This window comes from Tachyglossus aculeatus, chromosome 11, assembly GCF_015852505.1.
Source record: "Tachyglossus aculeatus isolate mTacAcu1 chromosome 11, mTacAcu1.pri, whole genome shotgun sequence".
NCBI classification, from domain to species: Eukaryota; Metazoa; Chordata; class Mammalia; order Monotremata; family Tachyglossidae; genus Tachyglossus; species Tachyglossus aculeatus.
The window spans coordinates 54394848-54418545 of record NC_052076.1 but is presented as its reverse complement, the minus strand read 5'-3'; the positions used below and the strand labels follow the sequence as shown (position 1 = coordinate 54418545).

Sequence of the window (23698 nt, the reverse complement as noted above, 5' to 3'; positions counted from 1 at the left end):
CTCAGAGATGTTCCAGTAGGCTTAATCAGTTCCCATTTTAGAACTTCTTGATAGTGGTTTTGAAGTGGACAGCCAAGTACTGTCATAGAATCTCCTTCCAAAAGTATTTAAAAATAAAATTTCACTAGGGGGTTCAGAATGAAAAAGTCATTTGAGGTGAAGGTATAACTTCACATTTTGTGGTGTAGACTAGGGACACTTTTGAAAGAAATTCTACTTGTACTTCCTGAAAATTTTGATTTCTGAGGTTTTTTACTTTTTACACAGACTATCATTATAAGCCAACTATGTAAAGATCTTGAGCAGGAAGGGGTTAAAAATGGCTCACCATGTTGATCCTCCATGGGCCGGGTCAGGGCTACCAGTTGATTTACCAAAGTAGCTTTATCAGGGGCTACAGTAGCCCCTAACTAACCCTTAGCCTAATGTGGGCCCAAGAAACCACTTCTTCACTCCAGCCTGGCAGGTTCTGGAAATCTTCGCATCTGCACAAAGTTCCCACTGATCATAACTGTAGTCGCCAAGGCCTCAATCCCCTCTGGCTGCTGGAAGAGGGGAGGGGAGAAGCATTTATCTGCCTGGAATTATTTTGGGTGTGATCATTTTCGATGCTGAGGAATGGCCTAATAATATTGTATTTGTTGAGCTCTATTGTCCTAACCATCATAACAGACACTGGGATAAAGTATAATCGGATCAAACAGAGTATCTATCGCACACTGGACTCACAGTCTAAAAGGGAGGGAGAACTGGTATTGAATCCCCATTTTACAGATGAGGAAACTGAGACCCAGAGAAATTAATTGTCTAGCCAAAGGTCACACAGCAGGTTAATGGCAGAGCCAGGATTAGAAGCCAGGTCTCCTGGTTCCCAGGCCCAGGCTCTTTCCACTGAACCACAAGTTCAGTGGTTCTGAACCTATGTGGGTCCACTTGTTCCCTGGTTCTGTAAAGTACAGAGATGTCTGTTTGCAATAATTTGGACCAGAATAGGACTATAAGGTCAAGAAGTAATCGTGTAGTGATACCTGGGGCTTTGGACTGGTTGTATTTACTATTCTCCTTTCTGGTCTTTCCCAGCCTAAGCTGCTTGTACACTAATACAGCACACCTGGAAGTAGATTTCCGGGCTGAACTGCTGCCGCCTGGAAAGAAACTGCAAGTCCCTATCATCTTCTACCCCCGAGACACTGTTCACTACCAGGAATTTATCCCGTTTGAAATCAATGGACTCTCTCAATATACCATTGAGGTCCGAGGGAAAGGCATTGAGATGAAGGTAAGAGAGAATGATTAGTTACAGAGAGCATTAGAGAGAAACCACAACAAGGGTGATGCCAAAGGATTTTCAGAGAAAATTTGGAGAAGGAGACACCAAACCTGGTGGAAAATCCAGCCATTGTCCCTCTGGCTCCTTTTGGCCAGGTGGCTTCCCTGACACCGCCTTCATATCCCGCTCCAATGATTCCCCCTGAAACTCTTCTTAGTCTTTCTGTCCCTGGGTGTTGACGGGGCAGAAACTTCTGGTGCATATTGGCTGAGATACTACAATAGATTTGGATCTCATACCCACTGGGGAAGTTCATTTTTACACTGGGCATAAGAGGAGTGAACTTACATATAACTTACTCCGAATCTGGGCTCTTAGGTTTTCGTCCATGACCAAACTCTAGATCACCCCTCCCCTCCCATCTTCTCTTCATCTTTCTTCCTCTCCAGTTTCTCCTACTGTCTACTCTCACCTGCGTGAGCTCTTCTGCCCGCGAGATAAGAAACTCTGTCAGAGTTCTATGACTGCCGCGAGTATGAGCTTTCAGCAGGCCCAGGGGACACCCAAATTCATAAACGATACCCTCTCCATCCTCCGCACCACCACCTAGGCAGAAATGCCCCTCTGACTCCTGCTTTGGGCAGGACACCTTCATTCTCGTTGCAGAATCACTTCTAAGAGCCTTGATCCTCAGAAATAATGGGAGGATGCTTCCTAAAATGGGTTACCAGTGAAATTAGAACATCCCTGGGTTAAGGGGTAACATCTACCCTGTCTCTTGTATGGTACTCTCAAGGCCAAGCCTTAGTACTGTGCTCTGCACACAATGGACACTAAATAAATACCATTGGTTGACTGACTGTATCATAATATGTGGGTAAAACTGGTACAGATTAGGTCTATACGGCCTATTCTTTCAGCACAAAGTCACTTCTTCTAGTCCACTGGGCCCTCTCAGGGTCACACCTGAAGAGTTTCCAGTAGTCTACCAGTCTCGACTACGGGAGGGAGAGTCAAGCAGAGGCCTCCCCATTCCATTCCTAGCTTGGGCAGTGGCTAGCAAGTGGAAAGCAAATCTGCTGCAAGTCAAAACTCACCTGTGCTGGGCAGCAGCAACATGGGAGAGAGTAGTGGGTGGAGACTCAAGTTGACTACACGAAAGGAGGCCATGGTAAACCACTTCTGTATTTTTACCAAGAAAACTCTTTGGATCCACTACCAGAATTATTGCAGATGGAATTGGGGCATTCTGGGAGAGATGTGTCCATGACATCGCTATACGTTTGGAGACGCCTCGACGGTATAAGACAAGTCCGCTGTAGCCTGCGATGGCTCCCTCAAACACCCAGTAGGGCCTCAAGGGCTTTCTGCTGGAACCATTTTGGCTCCCATTGTGAACCAATTTTCCTCCTCTTTCCTTCTCTTCCCATTATTCTTTTCCTGGTGAATTTTTTCCCCTACACATTCTTTGCCTCTTAAAAAAATTTTTCTCATCTTTTATCTTTTTCTCTCCTTTCCTCCTGTTTTCCTTTTCTGTGTTCAGCCACATTTAAATCTCCCATATTTTGTCCATTTCTTGTCTTTCCTTCCTTTGCTCTCTCTCTGTTATTTGTTGTCTCTGTTTTTACATGCCTACTCCTCTCAAACATTCCCCATTCCCCATCCTTTCCCCCTGCTCTTTTTCTCCCCCCTAGGTTTCAGTCCTGGAACCGGCAAGCAAGATCGTGAAGTTTGGAGCTCTATTGTCTGGCCAAAGAGTGAAGAGAACGGTCACCATTGTGAACCACAGCCTGGCTCCCCTAAGATTTAACCTGACCCTCATGCCCTCTATTCCAGAGCTTCAAGATGTCGGGGTAAGGGGACCTTGGGAATTGTGTAACCTTTGTTCCAGGGAGGGAGCCTGGGTAACTTGCTCTCCAAGACTCGGTTTCAGGGCCAGTAAATAAGAAGCCAGAAACTTCAAGATGAAGTACACGCTCCACTCAGCTACGGTAAGAGATATCAAAGACCTCAGGATTCTTCTATCTCAAGACTCAGAAAATCCAATAGAAAGCTTTCTATTTTGTGGGCATTCTGTGCAGCACTGCCATAAGAACAATCCTGTTGAGAGCTGCAGTGGAGATAGAATTTGAAGTAAATCTGCCAGGCAGTAAGTTATACACCACCCACTGACCACCACCACCATCATCACCTTGTCTCACATCACACCACAGTGATGGAAGAAGAATGCTCAAGATTCACTAAAGTAGTTCAGCACTAACTGACCCTGAATAGTACTGGGGAATGTGAGGGTGTAAACTTTACAGTTAGAGTGGAAAGCTACTGTTGCTCTGCAGAAGTTGTATCGGTCCGGGGAATGAGGCAGTCCACCTTCTTAGGCTCTTCCTGAAGGAGGAAACTATTTAACACTTCACCCCACCGACTCATCTGCACTTATCTTGGTCATCCAGATTCTGAAGAACAGCACTTATCTTTGCTACACTCATGGAAACCGAGTGAAGCCACGCTGTTTTTTACAATGAAGATAAGGATTTTTTGCTGTAGTTTTGTAGTATGGAAAAATGGCTATATAAAGCACTCTGTTTTTAAATACTGCATTTCTTTGGCCAGGAAAGACTCAGTTTAGGCTGTTCACATATCTAACGTTTGCTGAAGTCAGTCCCTCTGGACTGTGTTGCCTTTTGACCTCTTGCCCTATGGGTACAAATGCTGCTTCTCTTCCTTTTTGGACCAAATTAAAAGCCACATATCTACCAAATCAGTATGTGTGGACATTTCGTTTTGCCAAATTATTTCACCACCCTTGGTTCATAGGTACTCTGTACACTGGCCAGGTGAGCTCTTGGCTCCCCCTTAAGCTTCCCACTTTTCAGCTTGCCAAGAGCTAAAGTGCAAACATCTCAATTCCTCATTTCAACATATTTCACTTCCTCTCATTTCACTTTTCACTTCGACTCATTTCACTTCCCTGTTGCTGTAACCTATTTACTCAAGACCCCTCAGAACCCTGAGACAGAAAGAGGTGAGATAATGAGCAAAGGCCACCTGGGGAAGCAGCGGAATTTCCTTGCAGTTAGTTTTGTTTACAAAAAGAGAGAGGAAAAGGGAAAGGTGATGGGCAGAGGAGAGGGAGACTTGGGTCCCAATCATTATCCTTCTCTGGAGATATTTAGAAGTAAAGGAGAGAGAGAGACCTCCTTCTGCTCAGGGCAGGCTGAGTGCCAGGGAATAGGCTAATTGTCAGAAGAGGAACAATCTTTTCCAACCCAGCAACTCCATGAACCTCCACAGAAATAGCATTTCTTGAACCCTTGGCTTCCCCTTAATATTAGGATTTTCATCACAACGAAAAAACGTTGGCTCATTTCAGGGGACTATGTGACCTGGAGTGTCCAAAAAATGGATGCCATCTCAGAAACCTGGCCGTCCAGGAGAGGCAAGACGTACATTAGTTCGAGAGTGTGGTTCAGTTTGTCCCTGAGGGACAGGAACTGTGTCTAATTCCCACGCGTATTCTTTCCCAGCGCTTAGTACAGTGCCCTGAACCCAGCAAACAATTTCCAGTTACCATGACGACTACTACTACCAAATTGGGCGGGAGGGACTCACATTCCCAACTCCAACTTTTTACGCACATTTTCTCCAGGTCATCACCCTGTCACCTTCCTCTGACCTGACTCTGAAGCCCAAAGAAGCCTGTAAGGTTGACGTCACCTTCTCCCCAAAGTTCCGCATCCCGCCGTTCACAGAGGAGGTGCTCATGGACTGCCTGGGGCTGTTACGCTCCCTCTTCGCCCTCCAGGGCTGCTGCCAGGCCCTGCAAGTCAGCTTGGACCAGGACTACATCACCTTCGGAGCAGTGGTGTTTCAGACCCAAGCCACCCGTCAGTTCATCGTGCAGAACACGGGAGACCTTGGCGCTGGGTAATGATAATAATAATCGGGGTGTTTGTTAAGCGCTTACTACATGCCAAGCACTGTTCTAAGTGCTGGGGTGGATACAGAGCAATCAGGTCAATCACAGTCCATGAGCCACATGGGACTCATAGTCTTAATCCCCATTTTACAGAGGAGGGAGCTGAAGCACAGAGAAGTGAAGCGACTTGCCCAAGGTCACACAGCAGACATGTGGCGGAGTTGGGGTTAGAACCCAGGTGTTTCCAACTTCCAAGCCCGTGCTCTTTCCACTAGGCCACGCTGCTTCGGGTAGGAAAGAGACATCCATGCGTGTTGCAGGACGAGGGCAGAGCTATCGGGTACTGAGTTAACAGGGGGTTCACACAAGCGTCACCACCTTCTCCCCTGCTTCCTGAGATGCAGGAGTCGCTGCGGAGGCCGGTATTTCCACTACCGGCTCTGGCCCCTCTTCACCTGTAGCACGATGAGGGTTGGCCTAGGCCGTGGACCCTCTCTTATTGGGTCTTGGGGAGTTTTACTGGTACCTTCGTGAAACCTGGAACTGAATTTCTTGAGCAGTCCAATCCCTGGCCCCAGGACTGGCCCCAGGAATCCAAACCTCCCTACCAAAGGCCAGCAGGTTTGCAGCTTCAGAGAGACACACAGGCCATCAATCAGTGGTATTTATTGAGTGCTTTCTGTGCGCAGAGCACCATACTGAGCTCTTGGGAGAATAAAATACAACAGAATTCGCAGCTACGTACCCTGCCCGTAACGAGCTGGCAGTCTGACCCCCTTGTCTGCTTTCTCTTTTGATTTTGGAAAGGTTTAAATGGGATGCTCAGAAATGCGCCCCCAATTTCTCCATCAGTCCTGTCGAAGGCTACATCACCCCTGGAATGACTGTTACTTTCGAAGTGACCTACCATCCCACCGAGATGGGCAAGGATAATCTTGCCGAAAACATCACCTGTGCCATCCAGGGAGCTCAGTCCCTAAAGCTCACCTTGTTTGGAGTGTGCGTGGGTGTCTCCGGGATTAGAGAGGTAAGGGCGGTGGAATCAGACCAAATCAGTAGGTTCAACCTGGCAAGAGTACCAATTTGTAAGTGTGGGCCACACCTATGGATTTGAGCCCAGAACCCAGGTTTCAAACCCACCTGGTTTGTACAAAGGTTAAATATGCAGAAGAACCCTCCTGTTAATTGTTTTTTCTTCGGAAGCGTGCTTCTAAAAACGTTTTGGCAGGAAAATGGACAATTATGGAAGCAGAGACTAGAATATTTGCATTTAATTCATGGAAAAATTGTATAGATGGAGTCACGTTAAGGGAGTTAAATCAAGTCGTGCCCCAGGAACCACCAAGCCCTGTTGCACTGCTGTGGCTCAGCCAGCCAATAGATCAACAGCTCGAGACTTTCACGAGGGGATCTAGGTGGTCTCTTCCGAACCCACCCTGGGCCTCCGGTGGATTTCAGTAGTCCCTGGGATTGCCACACCTGGCATTGCTCTTAGCCTGAGGTCTGGGCAGACTGAAATGGGCTCTGAGCATCATTCTGGCCCAAGTCAGTAGCATCCGAGTCCAGGTCCGGTTTCAGGCATTTGGCCCCCTTAAGGTGGGGAAATAGTGACCCGCCTCAGCCCTGTTCCATGAGATGTCATTGTACTTCAGTGCCTGGACAGACAACGACATTCCATCTGGCTGCATGTGGTGGAATGAACTGTGGAAGTCTATTTATCCCCTCTAATGCCAACCTATTCAACGTACCCCGATTTCGTCTATCTCACTGCCGGCCCCTTGTCTACATCCCCCTTCTGGCCTGAAACTCCCTCCCCTTTCGTATCCGACAGACCATCGCTCTCCCCACCTTCAAAGCCTTGTTAAAATTACCTTTCGTCTCTCCCGTCTAAGCCCCCTCTCCCTTCTGTGGCATTCACTTGGATTTGCACCTTTTATTAACCCCACCCTCAGCCCCACAGCACTTTCACACATAGCCATAATTGTATTTATTTCAATTAATACCTGTCTCGTGCTCTATGCTGTATGCTCCTTGTGGGCAGAGAATGATTTTACCAACTCTGTGCATTCATTCAATCATATTTATTGAGTGTTTACTGTGTGCAGAGCACTGTACTAAGTGCTTGGGAAGTACAAGTTGGCAACATATACTGTTCTACTGTACTCTCCCAAGCCCTCAGTACAGTGCTGTGCATCCAGTAAGCACTCAGTAAATAAGATTGATCGATTGAGACCCAGCTGAGAAAGGGTCTGTGTTTGATCTGCTTATCATTCATTCAGTCGTATTTATTGAGCGCTTACTGTGTGCAGAGCACTGTGCTAAGCGCTTGGGAAGTACAAGTTGGCAACATATAGAGTCGGTCCCTATCCAACAACGGGCTCACGGTCTAGAAGGGGGAGACAGACAACAAAACAAAACATGTGGACGGGTGTCAAGTCGTCAGAACAAATAGAAGTAAAGCTAGATGCACATCATTAACAAAATAAATAGACTAGTAAATATGTACAAGTAAAATAGAGTAATAAATCTGTACAAATATATGCAGGTGCTGTGGGGAGGGGAAGGAGGTAGGGCGGCGGGGATGGGGAGGAGGAGAGGAAAAAGGGGGCTCAGTCTGGGAAGGCCTCGATAATATAATAATAAGATAATAATAATATAATGATGGTATTCGTTAAGTGCTTACTATGTGCCAAGCACTGTTCTAAGCGCTGGGGTAGATGCAAGGTAATCAGGTTGGACACAGTCCCTGTCCCACATGGGGCTCACAGTCTCAATCCTCATTTAACAGATGAGGTCACTGAGGCCCAGAGAAGTGAAGTGACCTGTCCAAGGTCACACGGTAGACATTTGGAGGAGCCGGGATTAGAACCCACGACCTCTGACTCCCAAGTCTGTGATCGTGCCACCCATTCATTCATTCATTCATTCAATCAATCATATTTATTGAGCGCTTACTGTGTGCAGAGCACTGGACTAAGCACTTGGGAAGTCCAACTTGGCAACATATAGAAATGCTCCCTACCCAACAGTGGGTTCACAGTCTAGAAGGGGGCGACAGATAACAAAACAAAACATACTAACAAAATAAAATAAATAGAATAAATATGTACAAGTAAAATAAATAGAGTAATAAATATGTACACACATGTATACATTTCTAGACTGTGAGCCCACTGTTGGGTAGGGACCATCGCTATATGTTGCCAACTTGGACTTCCCAAGCTCTTAGTCCAGTGCTCTGCACACAGTAAGCACTCAATAAGTATGATTGAATGAATGAATATATATATATATAGGTGCTGTGGGGAGAGGAAGGAGGTAAGGTGGAGGGGATGAGGAGGGGGAGAGGAAGGAGGGGGCTCAGTCTGGGAAGGCCTCCCAGAGGAGGTGAACTCTCAGTAGGACTTTGAAGGGAGGAAGAGAGCTAGCTTGGCGGATGTGCGGAGGGAGGGCATTCCAGGCCAGGGGAAGGACGTGGGCCGGGGGTCGACGGCGGGACAGGTGAGAACGAGGTACGGTGAGGAGATTAGCGGCAGAGGAGCGGAGGGTGCGGGCTGGGCTGGAGAAGGAGAGAAGGGAGGGGAGGGAGGAGGGTGTGAGGGGATGGACAGCCTTGAAGCCGAGAGTGAGGAGTTTTTGCCTGATACGTAGGTTGATTGGTAGCCACTGGAGATTTTTGAGGAGGGGAGCGTTTCTGCACAAAGATGATCCGGGCAGCAGCGCACCCATTGCTTAGCACAGGACGTGACCCAAAGCAAATGCTTAATAACGGCCATATCAGCATCCACGTTCCCCAGCCTCTGGGAGGACGAGGCAGGTGATAACTCCCGCTTCGTTCCAGACGGTGAATTTCAGCTGCCAAGTGCGGGCGAAGCACACCCAGACCATCCTCCTGTCCAACCGCAGCAGCCAGACGTGGACCCTGCAGCCCATCTTTGAAGGCGAGCACTGGGAAGGGCCCGAGTTTGTCATCTTGGAGGCCCACCAGCAAAACAAACCCTACGAGATTACCTACAGACCCCTCACCGTGAACACAGAGAACCGCAAACACCAGGTAAGGGGTGTCTCGACATGGGAGAAACAGCGTGGCTCAGTGGAAAGAGCCCGGGCTTTGGAGTCAGAGGTCATGGGTTCAAATCCCGGTTCCGCCACTTGTCAGCTGTGGGACTTTGGGCTTCTCTGAGCCTCAGTTACCTCATCTGTAAAGTAGGGATTAAGACTGTGAGCCCCCTGTGGGACAACCTGATCACCTTGTAACCTTCCCAGTGCTTAGAACAGTGCTTTGCACACCGTAAGCGCTTAATAAATGCCATCATTTTTTTTTCTCCGTGCCTCAGTATCTCAACGGTAAAATGGGGATTCGATACCTGTTCTCCCTCTTGGACTGTGAGCCCCAGGTGGGACAGGGACTGGATCCAATCTGATTAACTCATATCTACCCTAGCGCCTAGAACAGTGCTGGACACTGAGTAAGCCCTGAACAAATATAGTATTAATTATAATGATCATTATTATAATAACGCGGAATTGTACTTGTTTCCTCTTGACCTTACCAATGAGAACATCTTGTTTCCTTGGATGGCTAGGTTAAGAGCTGTGCCCAACCTAATTAACTTGTATCTACCCCAGTGCTTAGAACAGTGTTTGACAAGTAGTAAAAGGTTAATAAGTACCATAAAAAAATAGCTTGTCACCGGGTTTGCCCCATATGGCCAAGAGATCCCCAACAGTCTAACCTGAATCCCATCTCAATTAAGAGAAGCATCCTGACCCAGTGGAAACAGCATGAGCGCGGGAGTCAGAGGACCTGGGTTCTTATCCCCACTCCCCACCCCCCGCCTCCTGTGTGACCTTGGGCAAGTCACTTAACTTCCCTGGGCCTCAGTTTCCTGGTCTGTAAAATGGGGATTCAACGCCTGTTCTTCCTCTTATGGAGATGTGAACCCCATGAGGGCTCTCTCATTGTGGGCAGAGAACGCTCATTCAATCGTATTTATTGAGTGCTTACTGTGTGCAGACCACTGTACTAACCCCCTGGTGCTTACAACGCTGCTATGCTGTACTTTCCCAAGCGCTTAATACAGTGCTCTGCACATAGTAAGCGCTCAATAAATACGATTGACTGATTTGTTGATGAGGGACAGTGATTGTGTCTAACCTGATTATCTTAGTACATTCGCACTGACTACATTGCTTGGCACATAGTAAGTACTTAAAGAGCATTATGATGATGATGATGTTGGTGACCCCCCACAACCTGCCATGCCCTGGAGAATTACTGTAAAGGCAGCAGGTTCCTCCGAGGATTTCTGATAACCTGATCGAGTGCTTATGTACTTGTTTCCGTTTGTTCTCAGGGCTCCCTCTTCTTCCCCCTCCCAGACGGGACTGGGTGGATGTATACACTGCAGGGGACTGCTGAGCCCCCCAAATCTTTAGCAAACATCTTACGAGAGATTCCCTGCAAGACTTCCTACATCGAGCTCTTACCCGTCACAAACTGGCTGAACAAACCCCAAAGGTGAGTGAAATAGGAGGCTATTTCCCCTTCTCCACCACAGCCGAGCGAAGCCTTCCCTCCCGACCACCGAGGGCCCCTGCTCCCAACGTGCTTTGTGCGAGCCAGACCGTGGAAATAATAATAATAATGATGATAACATAATCTACCCCAATAACAATATAATTATCACACCCCAATATCTCAATAACAATATTATTATTATTATTATTCTCTTTGTATTAGTTAAGCGCTTCTTACGTGCCAAGCACTGTTCTAAGTGCAAGGTAAGCAGGTTGGACACAATCCCTGCCCCATATGGGAAGTGGCGTGGCTCAGTGGAAGGAGCCCGGGCTTTGGAGTCAGAGGCCGTGGGTTCAAATCCCGGCTCCGCCACTTGTCAGCTGTGTGACTTTGGGCAAGTCACTTCAGTTCTCTGGGCCTCAGTTCCCTCATCTGGAAAATGGGGATGAAGACTGTGAGCGCTTAGAATAGTGTTTTGCACATACTAAGCACTTAACAAATGCCATTATTATTATTATTATCATCATCTATAATTCCATTTATATTGATGTCACTGATGCCTGTTTACTTGTTTTGATGTCTGTCTCCCTCGTCTAGATGAGAGCTTGTTGTGGGCAGGGATTGTCTCTATTGCTGTACTATCCTCTCCCAAGCGCTTAGTACAGTGCTCTGCACGCAGTAAGCGCTCAATGAATACAACTGAATGAATGAATGACTTCCAATTCCTACCTCTTGCTCCCAATATTTATAAACCATTTTTCTCTGCTTGCCTCTGTGCCATTAGACTGTAAGCTCGCTCTCTCTTTTTTTCTTTTTTTGTAGCGGTATTTGTTGTCCCCCCCAGGGGACAACCTGATTACCTTGTATCTACCCCAGCGCTTAGAACAGTGCTTTGCACATAGTAAGCGCTTAACAAATACCATTATTATTATTATTCTCTTCTCCTCACCATCGAGGAGCCGTCATTCTGCCCTGCCTTCCTTTACCCCAGCCAGAAGGAGTAAAACACCCTCCAGCATGAGGCCTCCCACAAAACCTCGGGAAGGCCGTGGTAGTTGCTGTGGCTACGGGTGTGCCTTGGACTCTGCACCATGAGAAGCCTGGAATTGTGCTCCTCTAGCCACAACCCCCTTCTGATTTTTGTTTTTATTTTGTACATATTTATTACTCTATTTTGCTTGTACATATCTATTCTATTTATTTTATTTTGTTAGTATGTTTGGTTTTGTTCTCTGTCTCCCCCTCTTAGACTGTGAGCCCACTGTTGGGTAGGGACTGTCTCTATATGTTGCCAACTTGTACTTCCCAAGAGCTTAGTACAGTGCTCTGCACACAGTAAGCGCTCGATAAATACAATTAATTGATTGATTGATTTTGTGAATCTTTCCCTTGGGTTTTATGATGCTTTAGTGTTCTGTGCCCTCATTCCTGTTGTGTCTGTCTCCAGTTCCCCCTCTCCCAAACTGTGAGCCCCTCGAGCACTAGGAACCATGTGACCTCATCTGTAAAATGGGGATGAAGACCGTGAGCCCCACGTGGGACAATCTGATCACCTTGTATCCTCCCCAGCGCTTAGAACAGTGCTTTGCACATAGTAAGCGCTTAACAAATGCCTTCATTATTATTATGATGATGTCTGATTTCCATTTGTCACAGTCTTTTAATCAATCATATTTATTGAGCGCTTACTATGTGCAGAGCACTGTACTAAGCGCTTGGGAAGTACAAATTGGCAACACATAGAGACAGTCCCTACCCAACATTGGGCTCACAGTCTAAAAGGGGGAGACAGAGAACAAAACCAAACATACTAACAAAATAAAATAAATAGAATAGATATGTACAAGTAAAACAAATAAGACTGTGTTTTAGACTGTGAGCCCACTGTTGGGTAGGGACTGTCTCTATATGTTGCCAACTTGTACTTCCCAAGCGCTTAGTACAGTGCTCTGCACACAGTAAGCGCTCAATAAATACGATTGATTGATTGATTGATTTGTGAGTTCTTTCCCAGCACTTAGTACAGTGCTATGCACAGAGTAAGCGCTTAATATACTACTATTCCTACTACTACCGTTTCCAGGTAGATCTTTTAGTCCCAGCCCCAAAAAGCCAGGGCCAGGTTTCTCCGGAGGGAAGATACTAAGGCCCGACCTCCAGGCGCTTCGTGAATTAAGTCAGGAGCTAATGGAGCTCAGGCAGTGTGGGCCTCTGAGAAGACTCCCCGATAAACCCCGTCTACACCGTAGCTTCTTGGTCGATCCAAATCTCGGAGCAGTCGCCTGAATGAAAGCGGCATCGGAGACAGCTAAGCCACACGGACAGAAGGTTGCAGCGTCAACTCATCGAGTGGCCTGTTTTGAGGGAGAATACAGGTGCCTTCCCTTCTGTGCCTCCCCAGGTTCCGGGTCATCGTGGACATGCTCAAGCCAGAAAAGCTGGACCTGAGCACCACCCTGAAAGGTCTGGACTATATCGATGTGCTGGCCGCGTCCAAGAAAGACTACCAGCTCAACTTCTTCTCTTATAAAGAGGGGTTATTCAATGCTAAGGTATGCCGGGTTGAATAAAGATAACTAGAATAATATTAATGATTGAATGAATTACCTATTAAAGTTGAATAAATAAATGTATTTATAGTCATGGCTGCCTCCCCCTTTAGACCCTAGGCTCCTTGTGGGCAGGGAGGGAGGTCTACCAACTCTGAAAAGCAGCATGGCCCAGTGGATAAAGCACGAACCTACTACGAGTCAGAAGGACCTGGGTTCTAATCCCAGCCCTGCTACTTGTCTGCTTTATGACCTTGGGCAAGTTCCTTAACTTCTCTGTGCCTCAGTCACCTCCTCTGTAAAATGGGGATTAAATGTCGGACATGGACTGTCCCATCTTGTATCTACCCCAGTGCTTAGTACAGTGCCTTGCACATAATAATAATAATAATGGCATTTATTAAGCGCTTACTATGTGCAAAGCACCGTTCTAAGCGCTGGGGAGGTTACAGGGTGATCAGGTTGTCCCACGGGGGGCCCACAGTCTTAATCCCCATTTTCCAGATGAGGTAACTGAGGCACAGAGAAGTGAAGTGACTTGCCCAAAATCACACAGCTGACAATTGGTGGAGCTGGGATTTGAATCCATGACCTCTGACTCCAAAGCCCGGGCTCTTTCCACTGAGCCACCCTGCTTCTCAAGAAAGCACTTAACACACATAGTAGGCACTTAACAAATACCATAAAAAGCCTCTGTTATATTGTCCTCTCCCAGGCACTTAATACAGTGCTCTACACATACTAAGTGCACAATAAATTCCAGTGATTGATTGATTGAATTTTGCCCCTGTCACAGAGGATCCCAGTCTGAGCTGCCAAGTTTAAAAAAAAAAAATCCCACGGTGCCTCTTCCCCCAGTCAATTCAACAGGTATTTCAGGCAGAATCTAACAGGGTTCCCTGGGCATGGCCTAAGGGTGGGTGTTAGCCACTGTTACTTATTATTTGCCTTACGTTCATTTCAAAGTGACCGCTAATTGATCCCCATTTTGAAGCCTGGAAAATTGTATGAAGAAGAGGAAGAGGAGGGAGGAGCTGGAGAGGAGGGAGGGTCTCTCCCAACTGTCCTGGAAGCCTGCAGAGTAGCTGGGAGAGCCCCCCACTTCAAAGCCTTATTGAAGGCACATCTCCTCCAGGAGGCCTTCCCAGACTACGCTGTACTTTCCTCATCTCCCCCTCCCTTCCGCATCACCCTGACTTGCTCTCCCCCCAGTTCGCAGCCCCACAGCACTTCTGTATATATCTGTAATTTTATTTAATTGTATTGATGTCTGCCTCCCTGCCTCTAGACTGTGAGCTCGTTGTGGGCAGCAATCATCACTGTTTATTGTTGTACTTTCCCGAGCACTTAGTACAGTGCTCTGCACACAGTAAGCGCTCAGTAAATACAACTGAAAGAATGAATGGGAGAGAACAGCAGCAAAGCCAGACCCTGGGGCAGTCGTCCAAAATAAGGACAGTTGTGTGGAAGCAGAGTCGGTGACAGAGACCGTGTTTGTTGTTTGTTTCTTTGATGGTATTTGTTAAGCACTTAATATATGTCAAACACCGTTCTAATGACTAGGGTGGGGCTCACAGTCTAAGTAGGAGGGAGAACAGGCGACCTGAAACACAGAGAAGTTAAGTGACTTGTCCAAGGTCACACAGCAAGCACTTGAAACAGCCAGGATTAGAACCCAGGTCCTCGGACTCCTAGGCCCATGATCTTTCCATTCATTCATTCATTCAATCGCATTTATTGAGCACTTACTGTGTGCAGAGCACTGTACTACGCGCTTGGGAAGTACAAGTGGGCAACATATAGAGACGGTCCCTACCCGACAGCGGGCTCACAGTCTAGAAGACTGTGTAGAAAGTACTGTTCTAAGCGCTGGGGAGGATACAAGGTGATCAGGTTGTCCCATGTGGGGCTCACAATCTTAATCCCCATTCTACAGATGAGGTAACTGAGGCCCAGAGAAGTGAAGTGACTTGCCCAAAGTCACTCAGCTGACAAGTGGCGGAGCTGAGATTTGAACCCACAACCTCTGACTCCAAAGCCCGGGCTCTTTCCACTGAGCCACGCTGCTTCTCCACTATGCCATGCTGCTTCTCCAGTGACAAGGAGATGGGCAGGAGCAGTGGTCAGGGGCGGGATAAAGTCAGGATCCCTCGGAGACCCCCGAAGAATTTCCGCCGGTCTCATCACATCAATAATTAGAGACTGTTTGTTTTGATTTTAATTCGTTCATTCAATCGTATTTATTGAGCACTTACTGTGTGCAGAGCACTGTACTAAGCGCTTGGGAAGTACAAGTTGGCAACATATAGAGAGGGTCCCTACCCAACAGTGGGCTAGCAGCAAAGCTCTGAGTTGACACCACCAGGTTTGACTTTCTGCCCGTGTGCCTCCGGACTCAGGTGACCTTCCGCAACGAGGAGACCCTAGAGTATTTCTTCTACGTGGTGAGTTTCAAAGCCATCCCGTCCGGAGCCATGGGCACCATTGAGATGGTGAGCTTTGTTCGCCAGAGCGCCTCGTCCTCCGTGAAGGTCGAAAACCCCTTGCCCTACGCCGTGACCTTCTCTACGGACTGCAGAATGTCAGACATCAACTTGCCTTCGCAGTTTGTTGTTCCGGCTCAATCCGAGGTATGGCTTAGCCCTATGTGGAACCTCCTCTGCAGATCAAAGTTCCTACCTTGGCAGCCTCCTGGCCCTGATAGTCCTCCTTTGTCTCCCTGTTTAACTCCAAAATGTAATCAGTCTCCCGTATGGGAAGAAATCCTCAGGTCATCCACTCCAAGCTTTCTTGGGTCCTTGTCCAGTGCCAGGCAAGGATATGTTATTGGGTAGTTGGATTTATTTATAAATTTCTCTCTCTCTCTCTCTCTCTCTTCTTCTAGACCGTGAGCCCACTGTTGGGTAGGGACTGTCTCTATATGTTGCCAACTTGTACTTCCCAAGAGCTTAGTACAGTGCTCTGCACACAGTAAGCACTCAATAAATATGATTGATTGATTGATTGATTTCCCTTTCTCTCCCTCCTTCCCTCCAAGAGTAAGTGGATAGAGTAAGTGGAAAGTCAGAAGGACCTGGATTCTAATTGATTCATTCATTCAATCGTATTTATTGAGCGCTTACTGTGTGCAGAGCACTGTACTAAGCACTTGGGAAGTACAAGTTGGCAACATATAGAGACGGTCCCTACCCAACAGCGGGCTCACAGTCTAGGAATCCCAGCTCTGCCACTTGTCTGCTGTGTGACCTAGACCAAGCCACTTCTCTGTGCCCTAGTTACCTCATCTGTAAAATGGGGATTAATACTGTGAGCCCCATGTGGGACATGGGCTGTATCTTGTGGCTACCCCAGTGCTTAGTACAGTGCCTGGCCCACAGTAAGCATTTAACAAATACCATAAAAAAGGGGTAGGCGTATATATAAAGGAGGTAAGAATATTCATACTTATATGTAAGTATGCTATATGTATCCCAGCTCTGCCACTTGTCAGCTGTGCAACTTTGGGCAAATGACTTAACTTCTCTGTGCCTCAGTTACCTCATCTGTGAAATGGGGATTAAGACTGAGAGCCCCACCTGGGACAACCTGACAACCTTGTATCTCCCCCAGCACTTAGACCAGTGCTTGGCACATAATAAGCGCTTAACAAATGCCATCATTATTATTATTCATTCACTAATTCATTCAATCGTATTTATTGAGCGCTTACTGTGGGCAGAGCACTGTACTAAGCGCTTGGGAAGTACAGTTCAGCAGCAAAGACAATCCCTACCCAACAATGGGCTCACAGTCTAGAAGGGGGAGACAGGCAACAAAACAAGTAGACAGGCATCAGTAGCATTAAAGACATCAATAGCATCGAAATTATGTATTATTATATATACCTACTCTCTCTAGCTATAGGTGTGTGTGAAATGAGCAGGATGGAGTCCTTACTGCTCTGAAAGTAGTAGGTGTTTTAACGTCAACTATTAGTAATATTCCATGAATGGGAGAGATCCTTGCAAAATGGAGGCAGGAGCATGGAAAACAATGTGAGCTTGGGAATGTGGATGGGAGAAGCTGCCTGTATTGGGAGCCCCGTATCTGACTCCTAGAAAGTACAGTGGGGTCCAACCACTTGTCTATGGCGAAAAAGAGAGCCCAGGTGAAAGGGCATAGTGTGAGTTGGCTTGAATAAGGAGGACACGAGAGGAAAGCAGCCTGACTTGGGAATTAACACAGGACTTAATTTCTACCACCGATCTGTTGTTCAGCTTCTCTGAGTCTCCATTTTTCCCTAAATTCAGTAATCCCGTTAACGTCAAGGTGTCATAAACGTCAAATTAATGAATAGCGTATCTCCTCCTGAAGGGCGATCAAGCAGGAAATGCCAAGCCCCATGATTCTTAACAGGAAGATGTTAAAGTCAGCCCATTTCATGGGACACTTCTTGGCTCAACAGTTTTGTCTGGAAAAGAGCAACAGGAAGAGAGGGGAGATGGGGAGAGGGAAGGTCTCTCCCAGCTTTCCTGGGAACCTGCAGAACCTGCAGGCCTACTGGGAGAGAGTAGAGCAGCAAAGCCAGCCTCTGGGATGCGAACGGGAGTTGTGTGGAAGCAGAGAGACACAAGCCAAGGACGCTTAAAGACCCAGCATGCGTTATTAAGCCAAGCATCTTCCCAAGGTTCAACTTCTTGCCAGGACCTTGCAAAAACTCCCAGGAGAATCCTGCAGCAGTCAGTCAATCGTATTTATTGAGCGTTTACGGTGTGCAGAGTACTATACTTGAATGCTTGGGAGAGAACAATATAACAGACACATTTCCCTGCCCATAACGAGCTTACAGTCTAGAGTGGGAGACAGACATTAATTTTAATAATAATAATAATAATGGTATTTGTTAAGTGCTTACTATGTGCCAAGCACTGTTAAGTACTGGAAGTAAGCCAAACAAACCATCACCAGCCTATAGTCCAAACCTCACTGTGACAAAAGTTATACCTCCCTAGAGAGGATTTGTCCAGGATCCTGTAGGACTTATGATCTTTAAATTATATGTAAGAAATTACTTACATTAATGCCTGTCTCCCACTCTACACTGTAAGCTGTTTATGGGCAGGGAACATGTCTGCTAATTCTCTTATATTGTACTCTCCCAAGCACTTAGTACAGTGCTCTGCACATAGTAAGTGCTCAATAGATCCCACTGATCCGTTGATCGATTGACTGATGACTTGCACTGTGAGATATCCCGAGGGTGGTGGAGCAGTGATGGCCGGAAGCTGAGCTCCCTTTTCTCCCAGCCCCTTCCTCACTTCCCACTGATGTCAGTAAGGAAAGTCGCAAGCCCCGAAAACTCCTCCTGCAGAATTCCTGCCCTCAGAAGTCCTGCCTCCAGGAAGTTCCACCCAGCCACTGACCATCAGGAGAATTCACTGGCCTCCTTGGAGCATCTTGTACATATTTACTATTCTATTTATTTTGTTAATGATGTGCATATAGCTTTAATTCTATTTGTTCTGATGATTTTGACATTATTTTGTTAATGATGTGCATATAGCTTTAATTCTGTTTGTTCTGACGATTTTGACACCTGTCTCCGTGTTTTGTTTTCTTGTCTGTCTCCCCCTTCTAGACTGTGAGCTCATTGTTGGGTAGGGACCATCTCTGTATGTTGCCGACTTGTACTTCCCAAGCGCTTAATCCAGTTCTCTGCACACAGTAAGCGCTCAATAAATACGATTGAATGAATAAATGAATGAATCCTCCTCTCTAGACTATAAGCTCATTGTGAGCCGGGAAGGTGCCTGGCAGCTCTGTTGTATTATACTCTCCCAGCTCCACCATTTGTCTGCTGGGTGACCCTGGGCAAGTCACTTAACTTCTCTGTGCCTCTCTTCATCTTTAAAAAAAAATGGGGATTAAGAGTGTGAGCCCAATCTGGCACAGGGACAGTGTCCAACCTGATTCACTTGTATCTACCTCAGAGCTTAGAACAGTGCTTGGAACGTAGTAAGTGCTTAATAATAATAATAGCATTAAGTGCTTACTCCCAGCACTTAGAACAGTGCTTTGCACATAGTAAGCGCTTAATAAATGCCATCAGTATTTTCATTATTATTATTATATGCAAAACACTGTTTTAAGTGCTGGGGAGGTTACAAGGTGATCAGGTTTTCCCACAGGGGGCTCACAGTCTTAATCCCCGTTTTACTGATGAGGTAACTGAGGCCCAGAAAAGTGTAGTGACTTGCCCAAAGTCACCCAGCTGACAGTTGGTGGAGCCGGGATTTGAACCCATGACCTCTGACTCCAAAGCCTGCACTCTTTCCACTGAGACACGCTGCTTCTCCATAATAATAATGAGCTCATAGTACAGTGCTCTGCACACAGTAAGCACACAATAAATACCACCGGTTGATTTTTTTTTCCCTCAACTTTCTCAATTCATCTCAAAGAAACTTCTTTGTTCTCTGCCAGGGTGTGCTTGTTTTTGAATTCCAGCCACTAAAAGCTGGAGAGACCAGTGGGCGGTTGACCTTGCAGAACAACGAGCTGGGCATCTACCAGTATGAGCTCGCCCTGAAGGCCATCGCGGCCCAGCCGGAGAAGCCCATCTACTTCCGCGTCATGCTGGGTGCCAGCCAGGGCATGTATGCCAAGTTCATCAATTACACCCGGCAAAAGGCCGAATACATCTGCAAGGTGAGTTAAAAACCCCCGTCTTTCCGAACCCGAAGTTCACGTTCTATCTCGGTGCTGAAATAGAACAGGGGCCGAAAACGTGGAGACCCCAAGGCCTGTGCTCACACCTCTCTCAGCGACCTCTGGGAGTTTGACCTGTTAAAGGACCCAAGTGAGCAATTTGCAGACTGGTTATATACTGACTACCCACGCTCCATTTCCTCTGTAATTGCACAGTTTATTTCACCTGTTAGACTGTGAGCCCACCGTTGGGTAGGGACTGTCTCTATATGTTGCCAACTTGGACTTCCCAAGCGCTTAGTACAGTGCTCTGCTCACAGTCAGTGCTCAATAAATACGATTGATTGATTTAGGAAATGGCCAGTTCAGCATTTTTTCCCGGTAGATCTGAGAAGCTCCGTGAGATCAGCTAAATCCCTTTCCCCACCGAACTTCCCACCCCTGCCAAACCTTCTCTGGCAAATCTAGACTATAAGCTCCCCATGGGCAGGGACCATGTCTACCAACTCTGTTAATAGCGTACTTTCCCAAATCGCTTAGTACGGTACTGTGCACACAGTAAGCGCTCCATAAATAGGAATGAATGACTGAACTCCAGAGGTATTACGCAAAGGTTTTGGGCTGGACCTGCTCAGGTCCAGCTTACAGATAAGTGGCACGATCGCTGTCTAAGCTTGTACTTCCCAAGCGCTTAGTCCAGTGCTCTGCACTTCCCAAGCGCTTAGTACAGTGCTCTGCACATAGTAAGCACTCAGTAAATACGATTGATGATGATGATAAGCCCAGGCCAAGCTGGAGCTGCCGAAAGAGTACCATCTCCATCAGCCTCCTGGGATGGAAAACTTCCAGCTTTCCCTGATTCTTTTTCTTCCCCTTTAATTTAGGAAATAATAATAATTGTGGCATTTAAGTGCTTACGGTGTCCCAGCCACTGTACTGAGCGCTGGAGTGGAGAAAAACAAATCAGACTGGACGCAGTCTCTATCCCAAAAGGGCTCACAGTCTTAATCCCCATTTTACAGATGAGGTAACAGGCACAGAGAAGTGAAGTGATTTTTCTAAGGTCACACAGCAGGCAGGTGGCGGAGCCGGGATTAGACACCACATCCTTCTGACTCCCAGGCTTTGGCTTTATCTGTTAGACCACGCTGCTTCTTTAGCAGTGTGGCAGTACTGTATTTTAAGGTTTGCCGACTTCAGTGATTTTTTACGTGACTTTCCCCCAGTCAGGTCCGGGGGGCAAGTAATCAAACATTTCATTTTGCCACTCGTCCAGCCACGTTTCTTCCTGGCTCGCTAATAATAATAATAATGATGGCATTTATTAAGCGCTTACTATGTGCAAAGCACTGTTCTAAGCGCTGGGGAGGATACAAGGTGATCAGGTTGTCCCACGGGGGGCTCACAGTCTTAATCCCCATTTTGCAGATGAGGTAGCTTAGGCCCAGAGGATAATAATAATAATAATGGCATTTATTAAGCGCTTACTATGTACAAGGCACTGTTCTAAGCGCTGGGGAGGATACAAGGTGATCAGGTTGTCCCACGGGGGGCTCACAGTCTTAATCCCCATTTTACAGATGAGGTAGCTTAGGCCCAGAGGATAATAATAATAATAATAATAATAATAATAATAATAATAATGGCATTTATTAAGCGTTTACTATGTGCAAAGCACTGTTCTAAGCGCTGGGGAGGATACAAGGTGATCAGGTTGTCCCACGGGGGGCTCACAGTCTTCATCCTCATTTTACAGATGAGGTAGCCCCAGAGGATAATAATAATAATAATAGCATTTATTAAGCACTTACTATGTGCAAAGCACTGTTCTAAGCTCTGGGGAGGATACAAGGTGATCAGGTTGTCCCACGGGGGGCTCACAGTCTTAATCCCCATTTTACAGATGAGGTAGCTTAGGCCCAGAGGATAATAATAATAATAATAATAATAATAATAATAATGGCATTTATTAAGCGTTTACTATGTGCAAAGCACTGTTCTAAGCGCTGGGGAGGATACAAGGTGATCAGGTTGTCCCACGGGGGGCTCACAGTCTTCATCCTCATTTTACAGATGAGGTAGCCCCAGAGGATAATAATAATAATAATAGCATTTATTAAGCACTTACTATGTGCAAAGCACTGTTCTAAGCTCTGGGGAGGATACAAGGTGATCAGGTTGTCCCACGGGGGGCTCACAGTCTTAATCCCCATTTTACAGGTGAGGTAACTGAGGCCCAGAGAAGCTAAGTGACTTGCCCAAAGTTACACAGCTGACAATTGGTGGAGGGGGGGATTTGAACCCATGACCTCTGACTCCAAAACCCGTGCTCCTTTTCACTGAGCCATGCTGCTAAGAGTGACCAAGAGGTTCAACCTTCTCTCCTCTGCCTTGGAACCTATGGAGCTTTATTATCACTGCTGTCTTATAGCTTTGAGGCAGAAGAAGGTGAGCTGTAGAGTCTGGAATGTCCCATCTCCCTCTGATCCTGCTTGCCGTGTGTTTCCTTCTCAGACGGACTCTCCGGATTTCCACACGGATAAGCTTGTCAACGCGGCTCCGGGGTCCCAAGGGGGCACCGAGGTCAGCTTGGAAGTCATCTTCGAGCCCAGCCAGCTGGGCGAATGCAGAAGCACTTTGACCCTCACCTCTCCCACCGGCGGGGAATATATCATCCCCCTCATTGGTCTGGCCTTGCCCCCCAAGCCCCAGGGCCCCTTCCAGATCAAAACGGGTTTCAGCACCACCATCTCTTTCAAGAACGTTTTCCACCACACCACGGCCTTCTCCTTCAACGTGGAAAACCCAGCCTTCTCCGTCAAAGCCCCTGACTCCTTGCGTTCCAAAAAATCCAGTAACATCATCATCTCCTTTGAGGGGAATCCCTCGGGCAGCAAAGCCCCGATCACCAGCAAGCTGGTTGTGTCCTGTCCTCATGCATCTGGAACTGAAGCGGGGATTAAGTGGATCTATTACCTCAGGGGGATCACTCCAGAGAAGTAATCAGGATCAGCTGCACAGAAATCAGCAAAACACCTTTCTTTCCTAAGCCTTTTGGGACAATCAAGTCTTTTTGGTGGAAAGCATCTCCTGGGACACTTTCTGCTTTCTGATGCCTCCACTTTTTAGCAAAGAACCTCAAAAATTGCACGAACCAAAGGACAGAAGCTTCATCAAACTCACCTTTTGCAGAGAGAACCTCTCGGGTTTAGATACAACACAAATCTTCTTCCGAAAAAGGGGAAGAGAAGAGTCAACGGCGAATTAGCCACCCATTGTTTTATCTTCGCTCAATTGGCCGGGTTACCGACATACGTCCATAATAAATTTAGAATCTGCGTAGACCCATAAACCCTTCCATTTCTGTGGTTTACTGTTCTTGGGCCCAATACGTTATACTTTGAAGCTCCCCAAAAGACTAAAGCACTAACCCAAAAAGCCTTGTTAATAATAATAATGATGGTATTTGTTAAGCACTTACTATGTGCAAAGCACTCTTCTAAGCGCTGGGGGGATACAAGGTAATCAGGTTGCCCCACGTGAGGCTCACAGTCTTAATCCCCATTTTACAGAAGAGGGAATTGAGGCACAGAGGAGTTACGTGACTTGCCCAAAGTCACACAGCTGACAAGTGGCGGAGCTGGGATTTGAACCCATGACCTCTGACTCCAAAGCCCGCGCTCTTTCCACTGAGCCACGCTGCTTCTCTTCTTGTTGAGAAGATACAGGTGCTGAGTAGCTGTCAACATGGCCTC

The 23698-nt window shown here is 46.9% G+C and overlaps 1 protein-coding gene across 1 annotated transcript in view; it reads left to right on the top strand.

The window, feature by feature from the left end:
* The window catches only part of HYDIN (HYDIN axonemal central pair apparatus protein), a 317742-nt gene extending 294458 nt beyond the window's left edge, over positions 1 to 23284 (top strand). The window contains exons 78-87 of the mRNA XM_038753650.1: positions 1081 to 1279; positions 2965 to 3123; positions 4917 to 5194; positions 5994 to 6213; positions 9028 to 9240; positions 10544 to 10707; positions 13109 to 13259; positions 15656 to 15886; positions 19719 to 19943; positions 22458 to 23284. Coding sequence (XP_038609578.1) covers positions 1081 to 1279; positions 2965 to 3123; positions 4917 to 5194; positions 5994 to 6213; positions 9028 to 9240; positions 10544 to 10707; positions 13109 to 13259; positions 15656 to 15886; positions 19719 to 19943; positions 22458 to 22946 — 2329 coding nt within the window. The 3' untranslated portion in view covers positions 22947 to 23284. The remainder of the gene's footprint in view (positions 1 to 1080; positions 1280 to 2964; positions 3124 to 4916; positions 5195 to 5993; positions 6214 to 9027; positions 9241 to 10543; positions 10708 to 13108; positions 13260 to 15655; positions 15887 to 19718; positions 19944 to 22457) is intronic.
* The last annotated feature ends 414 nt before the right edge of the window (positions 23285 to 23698 follow it).